Consider the following 21,205-nt stretch of genomic DNA (forward strand, 5'->3'; position numbering starts at 1 on the left):
GAACATGAATTTCAGATACCTAGGCGGGGAGTTCCCTGCCAAACGCTTCATATAATCCTTTATAGAGATGGACAATGTTTAGTTGGCAAAGTTGAAAAACTAAAAAAAATATATTAATATGGATTCATCTCACCCGAGACTTCTAAAGATTGACGCTAGTTCCACAGGTAATCCAATCATTGTCCCCGTTGACCTTTATGCAGCAGAGAGAGATTTGTTTGAAACTTTCTTCTTGCCGAAACCTTATCATTATAAACCTTTTTAGTTTTTCTAAGTTAATGTTTCACAATTTCCAATGAACCTCAAGCACAGCTCTGGTTTCTTCAAACTTTGATTAGGATTATTTTCCTTAATTCCATAAAGCTTTTGAAAATTTTCGGGAGCAGCTGTCAAACACGTCTTCAAGCGAACAATGCATACTTAGATCTCCCCAACAATTATCAACTCGCCGTCTTTTTGACAGCATGTTTCTTCATGTTTATATGCTTCACAAATTATAACGACTTTTGATCCCGTAGGTGAATTAGAAGCATTTTCGTGGAACGAAAAACATAGTGACATTTTTTCATTCAGGGGTCCTAACTTTTGGAAATAAATCATACAAAATCAAAACATTAAGGGTTTATAACTTTTTAAAGTTCTAAAATACGGTAAAATTTTAGTAAAGGTTTGTAACCTGAAATGTAAATAAAAACATCTTTTTGTTTCCCCTCAAAAAGATAGAATCCCAATTCAATTAACGAAAAATAGTTTCCAAAGGCCGAGATGGGAATGTACCATCATCATCTATGCAATACGAAACTCGTCACAAATTTTCGACATGACCCGCTACTGGTTCTACGACTGCCGTAATCTCTTACTCATATAGTGGGTATGAAGAATTAAGTTTCAATTTTCAGGTCAAAAGATGAGAAAGTCGAACCGAATATCGTCGTATCTCCTTCTTCTTAAAGTGTATGCCAGGCTCAATTTTCCCAAAGTGTGTGCTGTCTGGGGCGTTTTTCCCCTCGAAACGGTACTGCACGGTATGGTTCATATATACCTATTTGACGTGTTTAGTGTATCGGGTGATAAGCCATGTTAGTTAGAACCGAGTGTTTGATGGCACAATGTCTAACAAGCGATGATGATAAAGTCGAAAGGAGATTGATTTCTGGACCGAAGACGAGGATCACCCGAACGAACGAAATGCTGCAGCGAAATAAAGAAGACCCGACGCCACATCAAGTATCCATCATCGATGGCGCCGGAAATGAAAATACAGTGTGTCTATATTTACACACGAGTTTTTCCTCTCATTTGCTGCTGTGGCTGGATTAACGTTTCCCGAAGCAGCAGCAGGAGCAGCAGCAGTTTAGCTCGGATAGGGGCCATCATGTGGCAGGAACCCTCCCGGCATGGCAGCTGAGCTGAGTCGGCAATCGATGGAGTGGAGTAAAGTGGAAATGAGACACGGCTCAAGAGAGTTATTCCACATGGTCATCAACCAACAAAACATCCATCGATTGACGACAGAAGAGGCCGGCGGCAGCAGCAAAACAAGAAGAAGGAAGTGTAAACATATAATCGATGTGGTTTTCCAAAAGGTTCTTTACTGAGGCTGAACTGTTTCAAGGGGTAGGAGTTTGTAGCTTACGAAAAAAAAAAATGAAAAGCAAGGACGAATTAGAAGAAAAAAGGAAAATTCATTGGAAATCAAGAAACGAGATACGGGGCTTTGTCTTTGAGAGCAGACGGCGATAGAATCTCATGTGTAGAGTAGGTATGTGGGATGACAGTTTCACCACAACATTGTTGTCCCAATGGCTCTTTATTTATTTGTTTAGACAAAATTCCTTTCGGCTGTCGAAACACAACAAAACTGTTTATCGGAATGTTTTCTATTTCGGATTAATGTCAACAAGCGAAAGCGTCGTTAGAGATGGGCTGTTCAACAAAATGGAAACAAAATTCAATTATCTTCGGGAAGGAACAGTTTCAATGATTGAATTCCGTCACTTAAACCGGGGAAATTTTTTAAAGAGCTTCCAAAATAAAACCAATTTTAGTTTGATTTTCGAATAACTAACGTTTATTCTTCCTGTTAAGATATGTCTACAACATTATTTTTAAATTGATACATAAGAATTTTAAGTTGCGTATAGGTCATCTGACCTTTTGTCGATACGATTTGTCTTTCCACAAAATTGTGTAACTTATTGACAAATACGAATCATTTTGAGAGTTCGACACCTCAATCTTCCTTTAAACTTTTCTTAATATTTTTAAGTGAAATTTGTTAATGAGTTACGTTAATAGGTACTTACCTCTATAAGATGCATCACTCATATCTAGTTATTCCGGCTAGCAATCCATTGTACGTCTGTTCAAAGTCAGCTAAAATTGTCTGTCGTACCCTTCAGATCTTCAAAACAGGGATGAATGCAAAATCATTGTTTTCGATTTTCGTTTCCCAAGTCTCGTTTCCATTTTTCAGTTATCCTATTTCGTTAAAATTAGGGATTTCTACTCAAAACAAAATTTGATACTTGTTCAAACATACTTGCTGGGTAAAAACTACAGAAAACGGAAGAATAGTACCGACTTTTTTTGAAAATCTCAAGCCTCCAGAAACTGAAACACAGATGAACAGATGTACAAGCTCGAACAAAGAATCTCCAGAAACTTGTGTAAAATTTCAAATAACCTCTTTTAAAGAAGTCGTTAAAAATTCACGAAAAACAGTGCCATATATTGTTTGTTTTTTTTTACTTAACCAAGCTATAAGCTAAAGGGCGAACATGAAATTATTGCGACACCAAAAATGTCATGTCAATTTTCTTATACTGTTTAGAATTAACACCAAAATTTTAGGGTAGTTTTATACATATATTTACTTCAAAAATCCTATGAAAAGTTGATCGATGGAGCCTTGAGTGAAAAATTGAACGCATTTTCACTTGATGCACTCCATCGAAGTCTTTACAGTGTCATCCGGTACCAGTTTCTCAGTTTTTTTCCATTTTTTTAACATGTCCTTCTCGTCTTTGACTGCCTTCTTGCTCTTCCGAAGTTCCCGGTTCTTTATTTCCCAGTACTGCTCCACCGGGCGCAGCTCCGGACAGTTTGGTGGGTTCATATCCTTTGGAATAAAATGGACAGAATTGGCCTCACACCACTCCAGGACACTTTTAGAACAGTGGCCATATCTGGGTAAAATAACAGCTTCGTCATGCTGCTGCAAGAACGACAAAAGGCGTTTCTCGAGGCACTCAGATTTGTAGATCTTGCCATTTACTGTGCCTTTTGTTAGAGGATGAATAACTCGAGAGAGTTTAAATCCTAGAAAAAGAAAAAAAAAGTGCCCTTTGTCACGAAAGCCTTACTCCTCAGTCCGCAAGAGCAGATGGCCTGCCAAACGAGATATTTGGAGGCGAACTTCGACATTCTTCTTAAATTTGACGTCCACATCGAACTTGCTCTTGCCGGTGAAAAACTCCAACTCCGGAATTTGCTTAAAATCGGCTTTTTATACGTTTTGTCGTCCATCACTCAGCAGCCATATTTTGTCAGCATCTTCTCGTAGTGCTTCAGATCTTTTTAGCCAAATCACGGCTTGAGACGTTGGGATTTGCTTTAATCATCCGCTTCACCTTTCCCTCCGTCTTTTTGTTCTCCGGTCCCGGTTTTCTTTCAGCCTCTTTGCCGTGATCCAACGTCAACCGCTTCTGGAACCGCCTCAACACTCTGAAGACGCGTTGAATCGAAAAACAAGACTTCTAGTTTGACAGCATGTAAACAATACACATCAATGAGAAAGGGTGCAAAATTTGGTTGATTTTTACCCAAAGGTCAAAAAGTAATGCCCTATAGAATGTGTCGCAATAATTTCGTACTCGCCCTTTGTGTCCAATTCAACAGAAATATTACTGACGAACAGTCCCACGCAGCATCGTGTTTTTCATTACTTTCAGCATTTAGTACTTCAAGCAAAGAAATAGCAAACAAATTATAGACTTATATTTATCATTTGCCAAAAAACTATAACAATAGCCTCATAAAACCCGCGCAAAACTGACTAGATGCTTGTATTTGTTTCTGTTTACCCTGTTTTTCCTTTCTTACAGTTCTTTCCGGTATTCTTGAAGACATCTGGTGGCTCAACCAAAAAAAAAACACTAAATTTATTCAAAACGGTCATTGGGACTTTACACACTTCTCAAGGCCTAGCTTGTACACCTGTTCATCTATGGCTAAAATGCAAACATTATCGGAATAACCGAACGTGAAAAAAAACATGGGTTTACAGTTGGCCATTACAAAATAATAGAATAAACAATTCCATCATGCAAAAACATTAAAAATTTTACCCAAAACTGTTGTTCTGTGGGATAAGATGATTTTTCTTACGTGTTTGAAGGGGATGTGGAACCGATCAAGCGCAAATCACAGATGCAATCTACAAAACTTGCGATTATTCTTTCTCACTTTTGTTAAGTTTTACCACAATTTTATGCTTGCTTGAGAAAATGAAAAAAAAATACACATTACATACGTGCGTGTCAAACAAATCCCCGCCTACTTCTTGGTAAAAATGCATTGAAGTTTTCGATATGTTTTAGAATTGATTAATACCATTTACCATCATTGTGTGACCTTGACAATAACTTTGCATGAAATTAGATTCCAAAAAACCAATGGCTAAAAAACTAACAACAATCTTTCTTGTTCTCTTGCAGACATAATCAACCGCCGCTATCTGGTTCGGGTTCGAACTCGCTGACACCTCGCCGTGGAGAGCCGCCCTTGTCCCCGTTGGATTCCGACTCGGACTCGGACATTTCGCTTGGAACCCACTCGCCCATCCCGAGCATGTCGCTACAGCACAGCCCCAGCTCATTGCCCGGCTCGAGTGAGGATCGATTCCCGGACGATCGTGATCGTGACCTTCGGGAAAAGGATTTCCGCAGCTTTGCATCGCTCCATTCCTTCCGCTTCGGTGACCATCTAGCTGCAGCGGGAGGATTTCTACCTGGTAAGTTTGATGCGGATTATATACTCCTGCATACATACCAAGACTGGCCTACATTCGATTGGGGCCAGATTTCGTCTTTCTGAATCGTCGCTGACCTCACACTCTGTCTGTACATAGCAATTAATGAAAAGTTTTTGCTTTCACTTTCAGGCTCGTTCAACAACAGATTCATGCCTTATCACCTCGGGGATAATTCGCCTCCGATCAATACTCACTCACCCCCAATAGGCCTGACGCATCTTCCAATAACGCCAACGGTGCTCCGACCACAGCCCCATTTGCCGCCCGGACTCTCGATTACGGCACCGTCGGCAACGACCACATCGATGAGTGAGTCCCCCAATAGCAACAGCAGTGCCACCACCAGTTCCATCAACAATGGAGCATCCGGCGGCGGCGGCGGCACTGGTCATGTACCGGTGACCAGTGGAAATTCGGCCCCGTTGACTCCAACACCCATGTCCCCACTGAGAATACGGGTCAGCTCACCGGCACGACTCAACTCCGAGCTGCTCCAACAGCACAGCGTACACCATCATAGTCTCATGAACGGGCTGAATGCGAGCGGAATCGTACGGATTGTTCCTAGCACAACGACCAGCCTCCTGCATCGGCCGTTCTCGCCGTCGCCCAAACCCAAGGAAGCGTCCTCGTGATAGAATCCGCCATCGCCGTGCGTCGGCCAAACGAGTGCTGCGTCGTTTATCTCAAATCGTAGTTGATTAATGTAGTGAAATCTAATGGGAGAAAAACTAAAGCAAAAGCTGAAACTAAAGCAAATAAAACTCCTAAAAGCAGAGAAACTTGTTACTAAAGCCATACACAAAAATTAAGAAAATCCTATGCTTTTAAGTGAGACACATTTCTACGCGAAAGCATTGCTTCGGTAAATTAGATTTACTTTTTCTTAAAACTTTGGTAAATCACGCCGTATTTATTTCAATTTATGAATCTATGCTAGGGTCTGTGCTACATAATGTAGCAGAAGGGCAACGTTATTCACAACTATGTAAAGAAAATATCAATAAATTCAAAATTCCTTCGTATATATTTGGACTGGTTCGGTCTCGTAAGGGTGCCGTACACCAATACAACCTTGAAAGTGACAAACATTTTTACATCGTCGGGATGCACATGCGTACTTTGAGCAGTTCAAACCCACCCCATCATAGGAAGGGGTGCAACATTTTCCCCTGCAACATCGCACAGGAAGGACAGAAAAACCGCACAATACATTGACAAAACTAATGTGAATACGTGAGAAGGAAGCATCGTTGAATTCAATTTTCGTTTGTAGTCACAAACTGGAGGAAAAAGTTTAACTTTTCAGTCACGAAAATCAATAAACAAAGGACGTGTATGATCAGCTAATTTAAGAATAGAGAAAAATATTTAAACAAATCATAATATAAAAAACTACGTTGTGTATAGAAGAAAAAAAATCAAAGCAAAACTTAAACATAATAACCGTATTTCAGTGCACAGAAAGAACAGCATCAGCCAAGTTCGAAAAACAATACGAATGAGTATATTCCACTAGGCAACACAAATCTATGGTTATGCATATAGAGGTAGTAGCAAAGAAAAATAATCGATCTAAAGTAGTGTTAATTAACCCCTGTCTGTCTGCCATCGGCGCAAAACTTCGGCTGGCAAACGAGGGAGAGACCTTTTCCACTCAATTCCCAATCATTCGGCCCACTTATTTTAGTTTTCTTCAGCTACCTACCTTCAACCAATACAAAAGACCTGCACCACTTTTCGCGTGTAATGCAATTTGCAGAATGTACAGAGACAAAAAAAACTTAAATTTATCTACCACAGAAAGTATCCTCTTGCGCTCGTCTTAAAACTAAAGGCCTTCATTCACACATTACTCAAACCAGTCGAGAAAAAAAACACAAACTCATTTCAGATCTCAACCCAACGAAAAAAACGAGAAAAGGAATCTCCCTGGTGGGACAGCAACAGCTTGAACAACGGCAACAAAAGATAGTTGGGAAAATTATAAGCACATTTATAAGCAAATAATGCAAAGGCAAAGAAGCTAGATGTGGGGGGGGCAAAATATTCTCATCCCCTCACTCAAGTGAGTAGGTAGCGAGCGGACCATTGAGAAGACCGCCACCACGCGCCGCTGATGATGTGTCTATAGATAAAAGAAGGCAACAATTTCTCCGCTAGTGGAAAACACTAAAAAACTACACATCAGTCTCGAGGAATCTAGCAGTACTAAACACTCACCCTAAAAAAACACAGACCTACAAATGAGAAGAAACAAGACGAAAAACACGATAGAAAAGCAGAAAAACTAGTGAACATAAGCAAATCGAACGAATCTATCTAAAACTGTAAATAAATTGCTGCAATCAAATTATATTAATTATGGCGATAATAAATTAAATAATTAAATACAATGATGCCCGTTTTTGTTGGTCCATTTTACTTTACCTATTGCACGTTGTGAAATCACTTTGGCAAATGTGTGTCATTTACTACTGGTCGCATGTTGAAAGCATTCGAAATGCAACAATGTAGCAGATACGTTGTTTTGTTACTGCCAATTGACTAGGTTGAAGTGAGATTTAAAAAAAAAAAATAGGTGGTTCCATGAACTCTTAAATTTAGCTGCATTTTAAGGGAAAAGCAAATTAACATATTTGATCCGTTTTAAGAAAAAAAAAACGGAGTAAACGATGTTAAGAAGAATAGTATCACCAGAAATTTGATTGTTCTTTCAAAGGTTTGATTGTTGTAGATTTTCAGAAGAATCGATTCCAGAGTCAAATATGGTAAACAATACACGAGGAAGAATGACCTTAACGGGTTAAAATCCTATCAAAAAGAAAAAGTAAACAATACAGCAGAGCATAAAGCGACAAAAAAGATTGGCTAATGTTCCATTGCAAGATGGCTTAGTAAGTATTTAGATTCAGTGATTATTCTAAATGAATTCAATGATCATTGTTATCAATACACATCATTCGTCATTTTGAAGTAACTGAGAGCACGATTTGTGAGATCTGTCCCTAATATTTTAAAATTTGTAATGTTTGTATATATCTATTAGCCATTGGAGGGCTTATCAGTCTTCTGACCCGAGGCTTTATGGGAACGGGACTCGATCTTACATTCAAATATTGTTCATGCTTAACTCATCAACAATAATTGCAGCACTATCAAGGGGTCTGTTACCACTGGCTTGGGACAGGTTTTACTCATCTTACTTCCTCCAAACTGTTGGAAACATTTAAAGAATCCTGAAAGGGTACCTAAGTACCATACTCATGGTTCCAGATATGGCGAGATACTCTGGCTGGCTTGAACCCACAATCCATTGTATATCAGTCTTCCGGTCGTTTTATTATCCCCATAATAGAGTTAGGGTAAGGTTGCCAGATATCCCGGTTTTGCCCAGGTTTGCCCGGATATTTAATACTAAATTTGAGAACAGTCCTGCCGGCCCGGTTGCCCGGATTTCATTAAAAATGTCCGAATTTATTCACTTTATTTGGCAAACTAAACAAAAAAACAACAAACAACTCCAAAACAAAATTTATTGAGCAAGTTTTATAAAAATAATCATGAAAGGTTTTTTGAAAGCCTTAAATACGATTCAAAATCAAACGTTTTGATGGAATTTTTTTTTTTCATTTTTTCTTGATTTTTGTTGAGGAATTTCTGAGTTTTGATAAAATTTAGTTTGAAATCGAATGCCGGATTTTGCCAGGTTTTTATATAATAATAGCTCGGTTTGTCCGGCCCGGATACAAGCTGAAAAACTCTGGCAACCTTAAGTTAGGGGAAAGTGTTCCTAAATGAGCCTATCGGGTAAAATGCGCCTACGGCCGTTTGACGAAATGGCTGACAAGAGAACATACCTAATCAATGCATTTTGAGGGTGATACGATTTGAACATAAGGCAAGAAAAAAATTTATGAATAAACCAACTAAACAAAAATTAAAAAATCCGTACAAGGTAGCTTTTGAAGTAATATGTTGACTTTTAAAAATTATACGTGAAGAGGCTCAAATCAAAAACTTGGGTGGTTTTTGTTTCTTATTCAAATGAACTTTAAAAGTAAAAAAAATCATAATGATTATTAAGTGGAATAAGAGAGTGTTTCGTATGCCCCCTTCATATTTGTAAAGAGGCATTTTCACATCCCAAAATAACAGGTTTAATAGAATAAATGTATGATTTTTATCAATTAAACTTTGAGTCTAAGCACTAATAAACATCTTAAGAAAGAATTGAAGATCTCAAATCAGATTTGATAAAGTTTTTTCTTATGGATGAACTATCTCCATAAAAACGTGACGTAATACAAAAGGGGGGTTACGGGATTTGTGACAATATGTGACGGAGGGGGGAGGGGGGGGGGGGTAAATTTTTTCCAAATTTTGAGTGACATCATTAATGGACGGCCCCTTATTATAACTCTTCAGAATGAAGCATCCAAGGACTTGAAACAATAAACACTCTACGTGTACACAATGTGCAGAAACTGCAACCATAACCCATGTTTTACACCAACAAACCCATGTTTTCGTATCCTAAGTTGAGTGTATTTTCGGAATTTTAAATTTTCAATTTTGGTTGGCAGACCACTCCTCAAAATATTCAATGACATAGCAAAAGAAAGAAAGAATATCGTGGGTGATTTGTTGCCGGTAAATTCAATGCTTCGAATGAATTTTGGGCGACTTGAAGATGATTTATAAGTACAGTCCCCCCCCAATCATGGGTCACACACAATCATTAGTCACCGAGCATTTAAACAGCTGATTGCTGCTGAACTCAATGGAATTTTTTCATATTATATTTTTTAATTTATCGATAGTATCATCAAAATGCATTAAAAATATTATGTGCGCGTTTGATAACAGAGAATTGCTGTTTGAATAGTTTTTGTCATACGTTAACTATTACCTGTTGAACTATCGCACAAATTTCCAATGTTATAAGGTAGACATCTTGAACCGTTAAGCCCCTTATGCGGGTATTTAAAAAATTCCAACAAAATTAATAGATCTCATATAAGCACAAAGGACGAGTTAACATTTTTCAAATGAAACAGAGCGAATAAAACGCGAAATTTAAATAATATTTGCAAATTAAAATTGACCCATAATTGTTACAGCATCTATCAAATTTCACACAATCATGGGTCACTTTTTTGCTAGCAAAGCAAAACATTTCTTGGTTGCTATAGCTGTACCCAAGGTCTTTTGATACACTAGGTTCTCCGACTTTCACAGTAAGTAGGCGAGGAGTGAGCGGGGCTCTCAATGAGTTTGTTTATTTTTTGCTCAGCTTTTTTGTGGTTTGTTGGTAAACAAACTTCATGAGTTCCGTATAGTTGCATAGCCTACATAGCCAAAATGGCTGAATCGGGAATTCGTTATTCGGGAACACCTCCTAAATATATACCCACCTTGGCTGTACCCAAATGCCCCTTGAATTTATACTATCAAAGAATGCCCCTGAATGTTTGCCAGAAACATGATGATTTCCATGTTGATTTTCGGGTGTTGCCATGGACTTCTATGTGACTAATAATTGTGAGCAATTTGACTAATAATTGTTACGGTCTTCAATATTGACCCATAATTGTGGTTTTGAAAAACGTAGACTGTTTCGGTAAATAATGTTATTTTTAAACAAGATTTAAATGAAAAACATATTTGAACTTAAAGAGGAAGGATTTAATGACTGCAATTCATGCAATGCTTGATATTTGGTCTACTAACGCCCGAATAAACGAACATTTTGTGGTGTAGGGATACGTTAAGTGACTAATGATTGTGGGGGGACTGTAAATTTGATTTCAGTTGGTTTTTGAAATTTCATGAAAGACATAAATTTTTTTGAGCCTATTAAAGATAAAGATAAATTGAACGAGCTCACCAAATATACATTATAACGTCCCAAACTTCCGGCCGTTTTGAAGATGCTGTAGTTGCATCACCTTACGCCCTTGTTCTGGTTAGCTGGCTCTTGTGAATCGGTGCTTCCATATCCTCTGGTTAAAACATACGAATCCGTCTGTTGTGTTGTGAGCCTACTTGGTTGAATGATTCAACTGATTCAAAGCAATCGAAAGATTCCTTTTAATTCAACCACGAATCCGTATTTCTTGTTTCAATCTGAGGTTCAGTAAACAACTTTTTCTCAATAATTTTCAAATTTTCAAGGCATTTTGCAGCTTGACAAAAACACGTCATTCGGCAACAAATGGTTGCTTCAATCCATAAATATTGTAAAATTAGCTATGTACATTAGGCTGAGTCGATTTGGGGTTATTTTTGTATTTCTCAAACCTCTCTTAACCAAACTCTTAAAAGCTTCGTTTTGGTTCAAAACTCATTCATGATTTTGATAGGAAATATTCTGCTAATCTGAAATATGTTGGTACATATGTACGTACATACCTACATATTTCAGATTAGCAGAATATTTCCTATACAGCACGCACTCACGGTGTACAATAACACAAGGTGATATATTCCAGATAATGCAGCGGTGTAGGACGAAGTGTTCCTAAATGCGCATATTGGGTATTAGGCGCATACAGCCGAGTGACGACATGGCTGGAGATTCAACACATCTAATCAGTGCAGTTTGAGATACTTTCGAACGAATTCGTAAAAGCTATTCTTGTTTTCGATCGAATGCAATATTTCCGAAATTAGTGTTACCATATGAATTTCAAAATTTTGAGGCAGCCCTGCGTATGAAAATGACATTTGTCGCCAGCCAATTCCATGTAAACAACAACCTTTCTTGTTGTGGTGATTTTGTGAAATTTCGCCTTCCAGAACGGGAAACGGTAGGGAATCAGCAGAGTATGATCCAGGGATTTACGACATTTTCAACAAACGGAATAGGCTCATCCAAAAGAAACCATCAACACCAGCAGCAGCACCAGTAAAAACCAGTCGACCTCGGGAGTTTGCAAGATATTAAAGGAGCCGAACTACATAAACCGTCATCAGGATAAACCATCGCCGGTGTTCACGCGAGGCTGTTTCCAAGATTATCAAAGGCTGAAGGCCAGATCCATCGATAAATTGGTTACTTTGGGAAGCTGTTATGAATGCCAATCGATGGGGTGGTGCTGTTAGAACAACTGCTTCGTCGAGAGAAAAAAAGAAAAGTCAAAAAACGACAGCAATCTCAAGACAGTTTCAGTGCAAACAATGCTAATAAACTTTAGGATGTATATTTTGTTTTTGTCTTTTGATATCTCTTTGTATTTATATTTGATTTACTTCAACGAAAAAACAATTTTATTGAACCTAGCTCAAAATTCCCACTTCTCAAAACGCCAACAGTTCTCAGGTTCAGACTCGTGCTTGAAAACTTGTAGAGAAATCGATCGGAAATCGGAATGCTACGTTTTGTTCGTATTTTTGAATAAAAAAAATTATTCAACTAAATATTAAAAGCAACTATTTTGAATCACATTAATTGCATAACTGTTTAACTTCAAAAACTTTTTTCTCAAATGCCCAAGATTCGCAGCATCAGATTCGTCACGTGAAAGAATGACAACCGAAGATTTAGATTAAAAAGGGGCCGTTCACTAATACGTAAGCACATAGGGGGGGGGGGGGGGGGAAGGGGGGTTTCACATTTGCTTTCGATCTCTTACTAGGGAAGTAGGGGGGGGGGGGGGGGGTTGTGTTTCAAAAAATCTTACGTAAGAAATGTTAAAATGATAATTCGTCACAGCCGTACGAAACCATATTACTCAGGTTTTATTTTTATTTATCACTATCCATTTGTTGATAGTTTTTGATGTTATGTTATTAATCTTTTAATCTGTTTTAATTAATAAAAAAAAATAGAGAGCCAATTCAAACCAACATGTCACCAGAAACACTGAATCACATTATTTAAGAAGATCGTCGTTATTCGCATTTCATCATAACAATCTTTTTAATGCGTTCACACACCACGATTTGAAAACATTTTATTTCGAAAATGACTTCATCAAGTAGAAGTTTTTAAAAATCGATATGGGGACTCCAAGGTAATCAATTTATAGACAGTTATTTCAGTGATACCAACCAAGCCACTACCAACTCTAAATTTAACAAACTATTTACCAAAAAGAACGTAAAACTTTATCGCTTATCGCTGAAGCGAAACTCAGTTTTTAGTTTAATTAACAACGTAATTGTTCTTAAACATTTTCGCACCAATTCTAGAAGCATAGAATAATATTTTTTTTAGATTTTTATGATTTTTAGTTTAAAAACAATTTTTTTATGGTACCTTGTGCTAACCTGATCTCTCACTTGTTTTAATATCGAAATTTAGATTTTATATTGTTTATTTGATTGTGGACATTATTGTAACCTCTAACATGCTATGTCCTTATTAATGTCCTTATTAATCTTTTTGACATTTCATCTGTTGTTTTGTATAAATAATGCTTTTCAAATGCTGTTATTAAGTTTTACTTAAAAAGTCCTCTGCTTTGAAGCATGGATGACACATTTTTAATATTTTCTAGCTGGTTTTTGAAAAAACGTGTCAATTTCTTATAGAATTAAAAACGTCAGATCTTACTAGGGGGGGAGGGAGGAGGGGCTGTCGAAAAATCTTACTTTGTCTTACCAGGGGGGGGGGGAGGGTTGAAAATTTCCAAAATCGTGCTTACGTAATTAGTGAACGGCCCCAAAGAAATTTAAAACTTGGAACAAAAATTTCTTCGGTCTTTGAAATTTTGTTTTTTTTGAAGAACATTCAATTTCGAGTTTCAAACTCGCAATAATTTCGTTATCATTGTAGAGATAGGCGATTAATAATAGAGAAAATAAAACTGAAACTAAACAGAACAATAAGACTAACAAGAAGAAATCATTCAAAACCCGCTGAAATGAAACAGATTTATGGCTATATCTCTTTCGCTTGCTTGAATCACTATGTAAATGTTAGTTATTTACCTACCTACCTACCTAAGGGTCCGGCGCCGATTGACCGACGCATAGGGCTCAGATGGAAGATCTCCACTGCTGGCGATCCGGAGCCAGCGTCTTCACTTGCTGCCAGCTAAGGTTCTCGTCAACTGTGCGGATTTCAGCGGCTAGACTACGCCGCCACGAGCTTCTGGGCCTGCCTCTTCTTCGATGCCCTTCTGGATTCCAGTCAAGCGCCTCTCTACAAATCTCGTTTTCATCTCTTCGCAGCGTATGCCCAATCCATCTCCACTTACGTTCCCGAATCACGATTTCTAGCGCCTTTTGATGACACCGGCGATGAAGTTCAACGTTTGAGATCCAATTGCCAGGCCACCAAGCGCGGACGATGTTCAGCAGGCAGCGATTCACAAAAAACTTGCAGTTTTCGCGTCGTCACCGCATATGTGCACCAAATTTCACACCCGTACAGCAATACGGATTTGACGTTTGAGTTGAAGATTCGGATCTTAGTTCGTAGAGAGATCTGGCGTGACCGCCAGATGTTTCGAAGACTCGCAAACGCAAATCGGGCTTTTCTGATCCGGGTTTCGATGTCCTTCTTGGTACCACCATCAGGCGTAATCTGGCTACCAAGATACTGGAAGCACTCCACTGTCTCAACCTGTTGTCCAGCTACCACGAAATTGGAACGATTTTCTGGGTTGATTTCCATCGACTTGGTCTTTCCGACACTGATTTTGAGATCTGCTGCCTTGGAGCTTTCGGTGAGGTCGTCGAGTTTGCTCTGCATGTCTAGTTATTTACAACTCTGTTAATAAGGGATTTACCTAAACGAACAATTCATTACAAAATAAACATTGATTAAGGTGTAACTTTGAAGAAAAGTTTAATTTTGGATAAAAAATTCTTCAAAAGTTGGTTGGTTTGCAAGAGCTCTGAGATGATGGTCTCTATCACGGACATCTCTTTGATAGTTCATGTCAGAGCACACCTTGGAAGACATTCTTGTGACGGTTGTTTATAACCAGTGAAAAAGTGTATAAAGATGGATATGCAGACCAAGAAGGAAGCCCCGGGTCTCTCTGCCAAAAGGGATAATCCAACCACCACCTCCACCACAACCAAGAAGAAGGAAGCGCCGGGTCAGCAAACAATGGTTCGAAAATTCGAACCAAAACCGACAGCTTGAAGACGATGGTCGCCCGCAAGCTGGTCGAGGTCAGAACGTTGCGATAATAGTTCAGCAGTTTTCACTGCTGCCATTAAATCAAACAAGAGATTTATCTTGAATTGGCTAAGCAATTGTATGTATGTATGTATGAGAACCCACCAGTGGCTGATAGGTCTTTCGGCCCGAGGCGGTACGGGAAGTCTCGATCGCACAATCAAATATTAACTCACCAACAATATTTGCAGCGCAACCGAGGGGTCCGTTACCACTGGTTTGGGATAGGTTTGACTCACCAAACTCACTTCCAACTGTTCGCATCAAATAAAGAATTCTGAAAAAGGTACAAATATATCCTTCTCATGATTCAAAATTTGCCGAGATACTCCGGCTGGCTTGAACCCACAATCCATTGTATATCAGTCTTTCGATCGTTTGATGACCTATCCAACCCCCCCCCCAAAATCCCCTTAAATAGAGTTGAGCTATTTTACATTTTTAAAATTTTACAATTAAATAAAACAACTATTCATACACGTATTGATGACATCTTACCTTGTTAATTTTGCATTTTGCATTCCAAATTTTCAAAAAGATCTGAATTTCCTTTCTCCTTCGTTCCTTTTGTAATTACAAATTCTTAATATTTTCAATTCAAAAATAAAATGTTAACATTTGAATTTTCAAGTTTTCTTAATTCAATTTTTCAAGTCTGCAAATTCAATTTTTTCGGGTCTGTAGATAACTATCCCAAATTTTCAAATTTGTATGGTTCGAATTTCACAAATTCCTAATCCCAAAAATTCCAAGATAAAAAAATCAATTTTTTAAAAGTTCCAGAACTTCAATTTTTTTATGTCTCGCAGTTCTTATGGATGATTTTATCGATTATTTTGGTCAAATATACGTCACCTGAAATAAAAATACGATTACGATACATATAATATAACAACATGCCCAAATTTCCATAAATATAAAATAAATATAACCTATACTTCTTAAAAAGTTACAAAAAAAAACTGTGCTGTAATTTGCAAATTGAATGTTAAATTGAAATTTAAACAGTGAAAAATGCATGAATCTTGAATTGGCTAAGCAATTGTTACTAAAACGAAATCACCAGGTTACGACAATTATGAACACCCCAATCGGAAGTAAATTTAATTAGTTGCTTAAACGGTCATGATTCGCAGTATCAGACTCGCGTTTGTCCCTTAAAAGAAATACGTTCGAACGAAAACGGGAATGCAAAGTTTCGTTAGTACGAACGATATTCGAAAGATCGAATTATTCTCATTCGTTTGAACGAAAACAAAAATACTAAATTGCAAAACTTTCAAACGAATGTTATTCGATCGAAAACGAGAATAAGGGTGTATATCAAGAAAAAATAGGTTAGTCTTATAAATTTTTTACTTTTTATCATTGAAACATTAAATTTTCGCTCTAATTACAATCTTACAGTGAAAACAGAAGAGCTTAATACTGATCTGATAAAAACACGATATGAACAAAATATTACCATAAAATATGGCCATTAGACCGCTGCAAGCTTTGTATGGAAATTTCAAATTCCTGAATTTTTACAGCTCCCATAACTTTTTTGGTAGCTTTTGATGCCCGAAATAGCAATAAAAATTTTGGAAGCGATACATCCAGTCCTGAATTAGCGCAATGCGATTAAATTTTGTATGGAAATTTGTATGGGAAAACAAAGTTTTCCATTCAAAAATCTCCAGAGATGAAGCTCCAAAAAATAAAACTTTGAATTAAAAATATTCTTTGATTCTTTTACTAAAATTCATGTGAACAAAGCGCAAACCAAACTTGTACCCCAGAAATGAAATTCGATGTTTTTCCATTTTCAAATGTTTAAATGTTTTTTATGTATTTTTAAATTTTAGCGATTTTGACTGCGTTTTGAAAGCTATGTAACAATAGGATGAAAATAAAAAGTCTCTAAAGCCTGTTTTGAATTGCCAGAGAATTTATTGATTTATATAACCTTTACAAAAACATTTCATGAAATTATTTAAAGCTTCAGCAAATAAAGTCTGCCATTTTTCAATACTTTTCAATGGATTCAGATTTTTTTTTGAAATGGTTATTACTTTTTTCATGAACTACTTAGCTCCTTGTCATCTTAGAAAAAAAAAAGAAGCTTAAAGATAGTGAAAACCAAAAATTAAAGACTAACTTCATTTCAAGCTTATTTGAATTTTCTGGATGATTTAGTTCGCAAAAATTTCGTCTTCCATACAAATTTTTATACAAAATTGAAACGCATTGCGCTAACTCAGGAATCAACGAAATCACTCAAATTTTACACTGATGCCTGGTGACCCAAAACGCATCGAAAAAACATATGGGAGCAATGTCTAATGGCCATATGGCATACCTAACTATGGCTAATAAGAATAAAGAGAAAAACACCCTTATTCTCGTTTTCGATCGAATGACATTCGTTCGAAAGTTTTGCTATTTCGTATTCTTGTTTTCGTTCGAAAGAATGGAAACAGTTCGATCTTTCGAACATAGTTCGTACGAACAAAACGTAGCATTCCGGTTTTCGATCGAACGTATTTTTACTACCACTTAACAAACGCAAGTCTACTGCTGCGAATGCCAGGCGTTTTATGCTAAAAGGATCCTTTACTACCAATAAAATTAATGAAAAGTAGAAAAGTACCGTTGGGCAATGTTAAAGAATGAAAATAAACGATTTTTAAAACCATTTTTTTAGATTTATGCACAATTATTTTTATTCCAAATGTTTCTTTTTACATTGGATTTCTGCCTTTATTTCTAATACTCAAATCTCCTTCGGTGGGGCAGCTTTTTTTTCATCAAGGGATTTTAAGCATCCATGGCTTATTCTTCCCGATATGGGGCAGGTTTTCAGAAGCAGCAGCGACTGCACACCTACCACCGATTGGAATCAACTCCGCTTCGTTAAACAATCGAAGCTCAAATTTGACCGTTGCGAAATATTTCTGGGCCAGAACCGATGGCTGTAAAATGTCCTAGTTTCTCCGATCCGGTCTAGCCTGCCAGGGTTTGTTCAGCTCCATATTCTTCTGATCTTCTGACTTCAAATGACGAAGGATGATTCTGATTTTTCGTGTCCGCCCGTTTCCTATTCAGTTCAGCACTTTAGCCGCCAAAGCCTTCAAGACAGCGGAACAAATATTGAAGCACCTATTCCGAATCGTTCGTCATAGTTGCCTTTTCTTAGGAGTGGATCAATTCAACTGATCAGGATTTGGAGACCGGCCCGATGGATCGAAAGTGAGACTTGAGTATTCCGCTTCATACAGATTACAAATCCGACCTCCCTAAATTTTACTGAACTACAAAAATAAACAGTTGTTTACGTTGTGTTGTCATGGCGAAATTTGTTTGTTGACACATTTCTGTTCTTCGAAATTTCTAGTTCGATCTGGTAACACCAACATCGGACGTATCGCGTTCGAACGAAAACAAGAATACCTTTTTCGAATTCGATCGAAAGTATCCGTTCGAACGAACGACAGATACGTCGTAAACAAGAATAAGGGTGAATATATAAGCCAAAAAAAACTAGTGGTAATTAAAATTTCTCCAAAATTTCAGCCTCGACGTATGCTTAACATCCGTTTCTACCATTTTCAATTAAATAATAACAAAATATTGCAAGTGTAAACTTTCCACACTAAAATTTCTTTTTTTAACTGCATTAAGAATTGTTTTCAATTTTATCATCTGATGCTTAGTCGTCCCTTTTCTTAAAGGTGCTTATTTTAGTAGATGTATTGGATTTAATAATTATCCTTATTTTCCTAACCTCTACTAAAATAGAGAATAGAGTTGCATTGACACTTGCGCTCAAAGAAAAGTATAGTCCTGTATCACTTATGTTTTGGTCGATAGGTGATATGAATGGACCAAAAAGAACCTTCTCAACGATCATTTAAAAAAAGTTAAACATGGTCAGCACAATCAGCATTGTGATACAGTGCAGTCCTTAAGTCAAACTTTGGACTTTTCAGGTGCGAACGATCGATGTAACGATCGCCCGCTGTCATGTGGGAGTGAGACCACCAATGGATACATTTCCGTTAAAATACTCGGGCTCGAGATCGCTTCAACTTAGTTGTAGCAATCAACAACATCAACACAAAACGATAACTGTAACACACACTCCACACAAACACTGCGCTCCGAAGACAGAAGCATCGACGAAAGGCAAAGCTGGGGAAGGCGTGTCCACGGTGAGCCAGCCCACATTGCGATGGCGAAGACCCTGCCCACTACTAGCACAGTGTTTGAACTAAATCGAATGATGCACCACTAGGTAGCTATGCGCCGCATTCATCACCAATCCAATCCGTTTGCGCCACTCAATGAAATGTGTCTATCTCGTTTTTCATGCGCTCTCCGTGCGGTAGGGTGATGGAATTCGGTGAAATGTGGCTCAGTTCAATTTAATGGAATGTGCATGGATTTGTTTTTGTTCAATCAGCGATGGGAAATAATTAGCTGAGGCTATATTTCACAAATGACTTTGACTTAGGAAAAAGGTAGCTTCATGATATAGTAAGGTAATTTCTAATGAATTTTAAATTCACGACCCCCTGCGTTGAAAAAAGTTGGAACTAATTTGTAAGCAATGACAAGAAAATAGTTTAAATTTATTACTAGATCAAAGATAATAATTCATAAAAAAGCAAATCTGATGTACTTCTATCTGAATTAAATAAAGAATTAAAAAGAAAACGTGATTTAAATAAATCACGTTCTCACCTGGAGAAATACGTGATATCAATCCAAAACTAAGCACCCGTTTTCGACTGTTGGTCTTGAGCGGAACTGCGAAGCAATTATGCACCAACAGTAAGACATCGGTCATTGGCTGCCATCATCATTGCTGAAGCAGGCGCCATACGTTTTGATTCCGGTATGGATGGATGGAAATTTGTACAAGAAATCCGACGGCTTGATTCTTACTCCATCCGGCTGTGATGGCTCCCGTGGATTCTCAGTGGACGTCAGCAAGTAAAATTTTTCACATTTCTCGAAAAAGCCGATGTACTCGTTTACGTCCTTTAAAAAAGGTTTAAGAAGTTCCAGAATGTTAAACATCTTCAAAAATCTATGAATAATGGTTAATTCTTACCAGAATTTTGTGAAGCTGTTGGTGGATGCGTCCTGGTGGAGATTTATCGAAGGGAGCCGAAAGGCCACGGTTAACCTCCAGTTGCATCAATAGGAAGGAAGCATATCGATTACGCATCTGCTTGTCTGGTTTGCAGTCTCCCATTTGGTATAACGCATTCAGCCACTCCTTGATAACATTTCTTTCTGGGAAATTATCAAAACTATTGCAAATTTTTGTTTTGCGAAAAAAAAAATCATTCAAACCTGAAACCGGAAACAAAAACATCATCGATATGATGGAACTTGCAGTTTCGTAGAATTGTTGATCATCTCTATCACAGAAAGCACCGGAAGCTTGCGCCATTGTTTTTGAACAGTGAATGTGAAAAAAACCAACGGGTTACTATGACCACAAAAACAACTTAGAGCTCGAATTTTACTAAACCCCTTCCTTCCCATGTGGTACCGTAAACTAGGCGAATCTTTATCCACATTTTTTTATTCATTTTTGATTGTTTTGATGCGGTTGCTTTTTCGTAACACCTAAAACTTTCAAAATACTGACCGAGTAAAGTAGTATCAAGCATGATCATTGATTGCTGAATATTTAAACGACATAACAGCAAGTTCACTTGTGTTGGGGAAATGTGGTAGAAATTTTGACACTTGTGGCACATATTGAAAACTTTACCATGCAAAAACATTCTCAAGATCTGTGGCCTTCAAGTTTTTTAACAACACGCTTTGTAGTTTCGCATGCTGTGATGCAAAAATAGCAATATTTCTATCACATACGGCTGGAATAGAAACAGCGCTGTTAAAGAATACAATGCCCAAAGATCTTGAAAACATTTTTGCATAGTAAAATTTTCAAAATGTCGAAATTTCAACCACTTTTTTCCAACACCAGTGAAGCAGTGTATGGTTTTAACGTCCCAGTATCTATTGTTTTA

General features: G+C 37.5%; 2 protein-coding genes across 3 annotated transcripts in view; one reads left to right on the forward strand and one right to left on the reverse strand.

Moving 5' to 3' along the window:
- Positions 1–7,432, forward strand: part of LOC129751932 (homeobox protein SIX3) — a 198,547-nt gene extending 191,115 nt beyond the window's left edge. The window contains exons 4-5 of the mRNA XM_055747725.1: positions 4,719–5,014; positions 5,165–7,432. Of these exons, the coding sequence (XP_055603700.1) occupies positions 4,719–5,014; positions 5,165–5,670 (802 nt within the window). The 3' untranslated portion in view covers positions 5,671–7,432. The remainder of the gene's footprint in view (positions 1–4,718; positions 5,015–5,164) is intronic.
- LOC129751933 (uncharacterized) overlaps positions 1–20,654 on the reverse strand; it is a 44,774-nt gene extending 24,120 nt beyond the window's left edge. The window contains exons 1-3 of one of the 2 annotated variants that reach the window (XR_008738827.1): positions 20,517–20,654; positions 20,272–20,456; positions 19,899–20,198 (exon numbers count right to left, since the gene is read on the reverse strand). Coding sequence is in view for 1 of the 2 variants with exons in the window: in XM_055747726.1 (XP_055603701.1) it covers positions 20,001–20,198; positions 20,272–20,456; positions 20,517–20,616 (483 nt within the window). In the remaining variant the exon portion in view is untranslated. Of the gene's footprint in view, positions 1–19,835; positions 20,199–20,271; positions 20,457–20,516 lie in introns of those variants that run through there. The other variant, XM_055747726.1, reaches the window with a different exon arrangement.
- Positions 20,655–21,205: the final 551 nt, after the last annotated feature.

Source organism: Uranotaenia lowii, chromosome 3, assembly GCF_029784155.1.
Source record: "Uranotaenia lowii strain MFRU-FL chromosome 3, ASM2978415v1, whole genome shotgun sequence".
Taxonomy (NCBI): Eukaryota; Metazoa; Arthropoda; class Insecta; order Diptera; family Culicidae; genus Uranotaenia; species Uranotaenia lowii.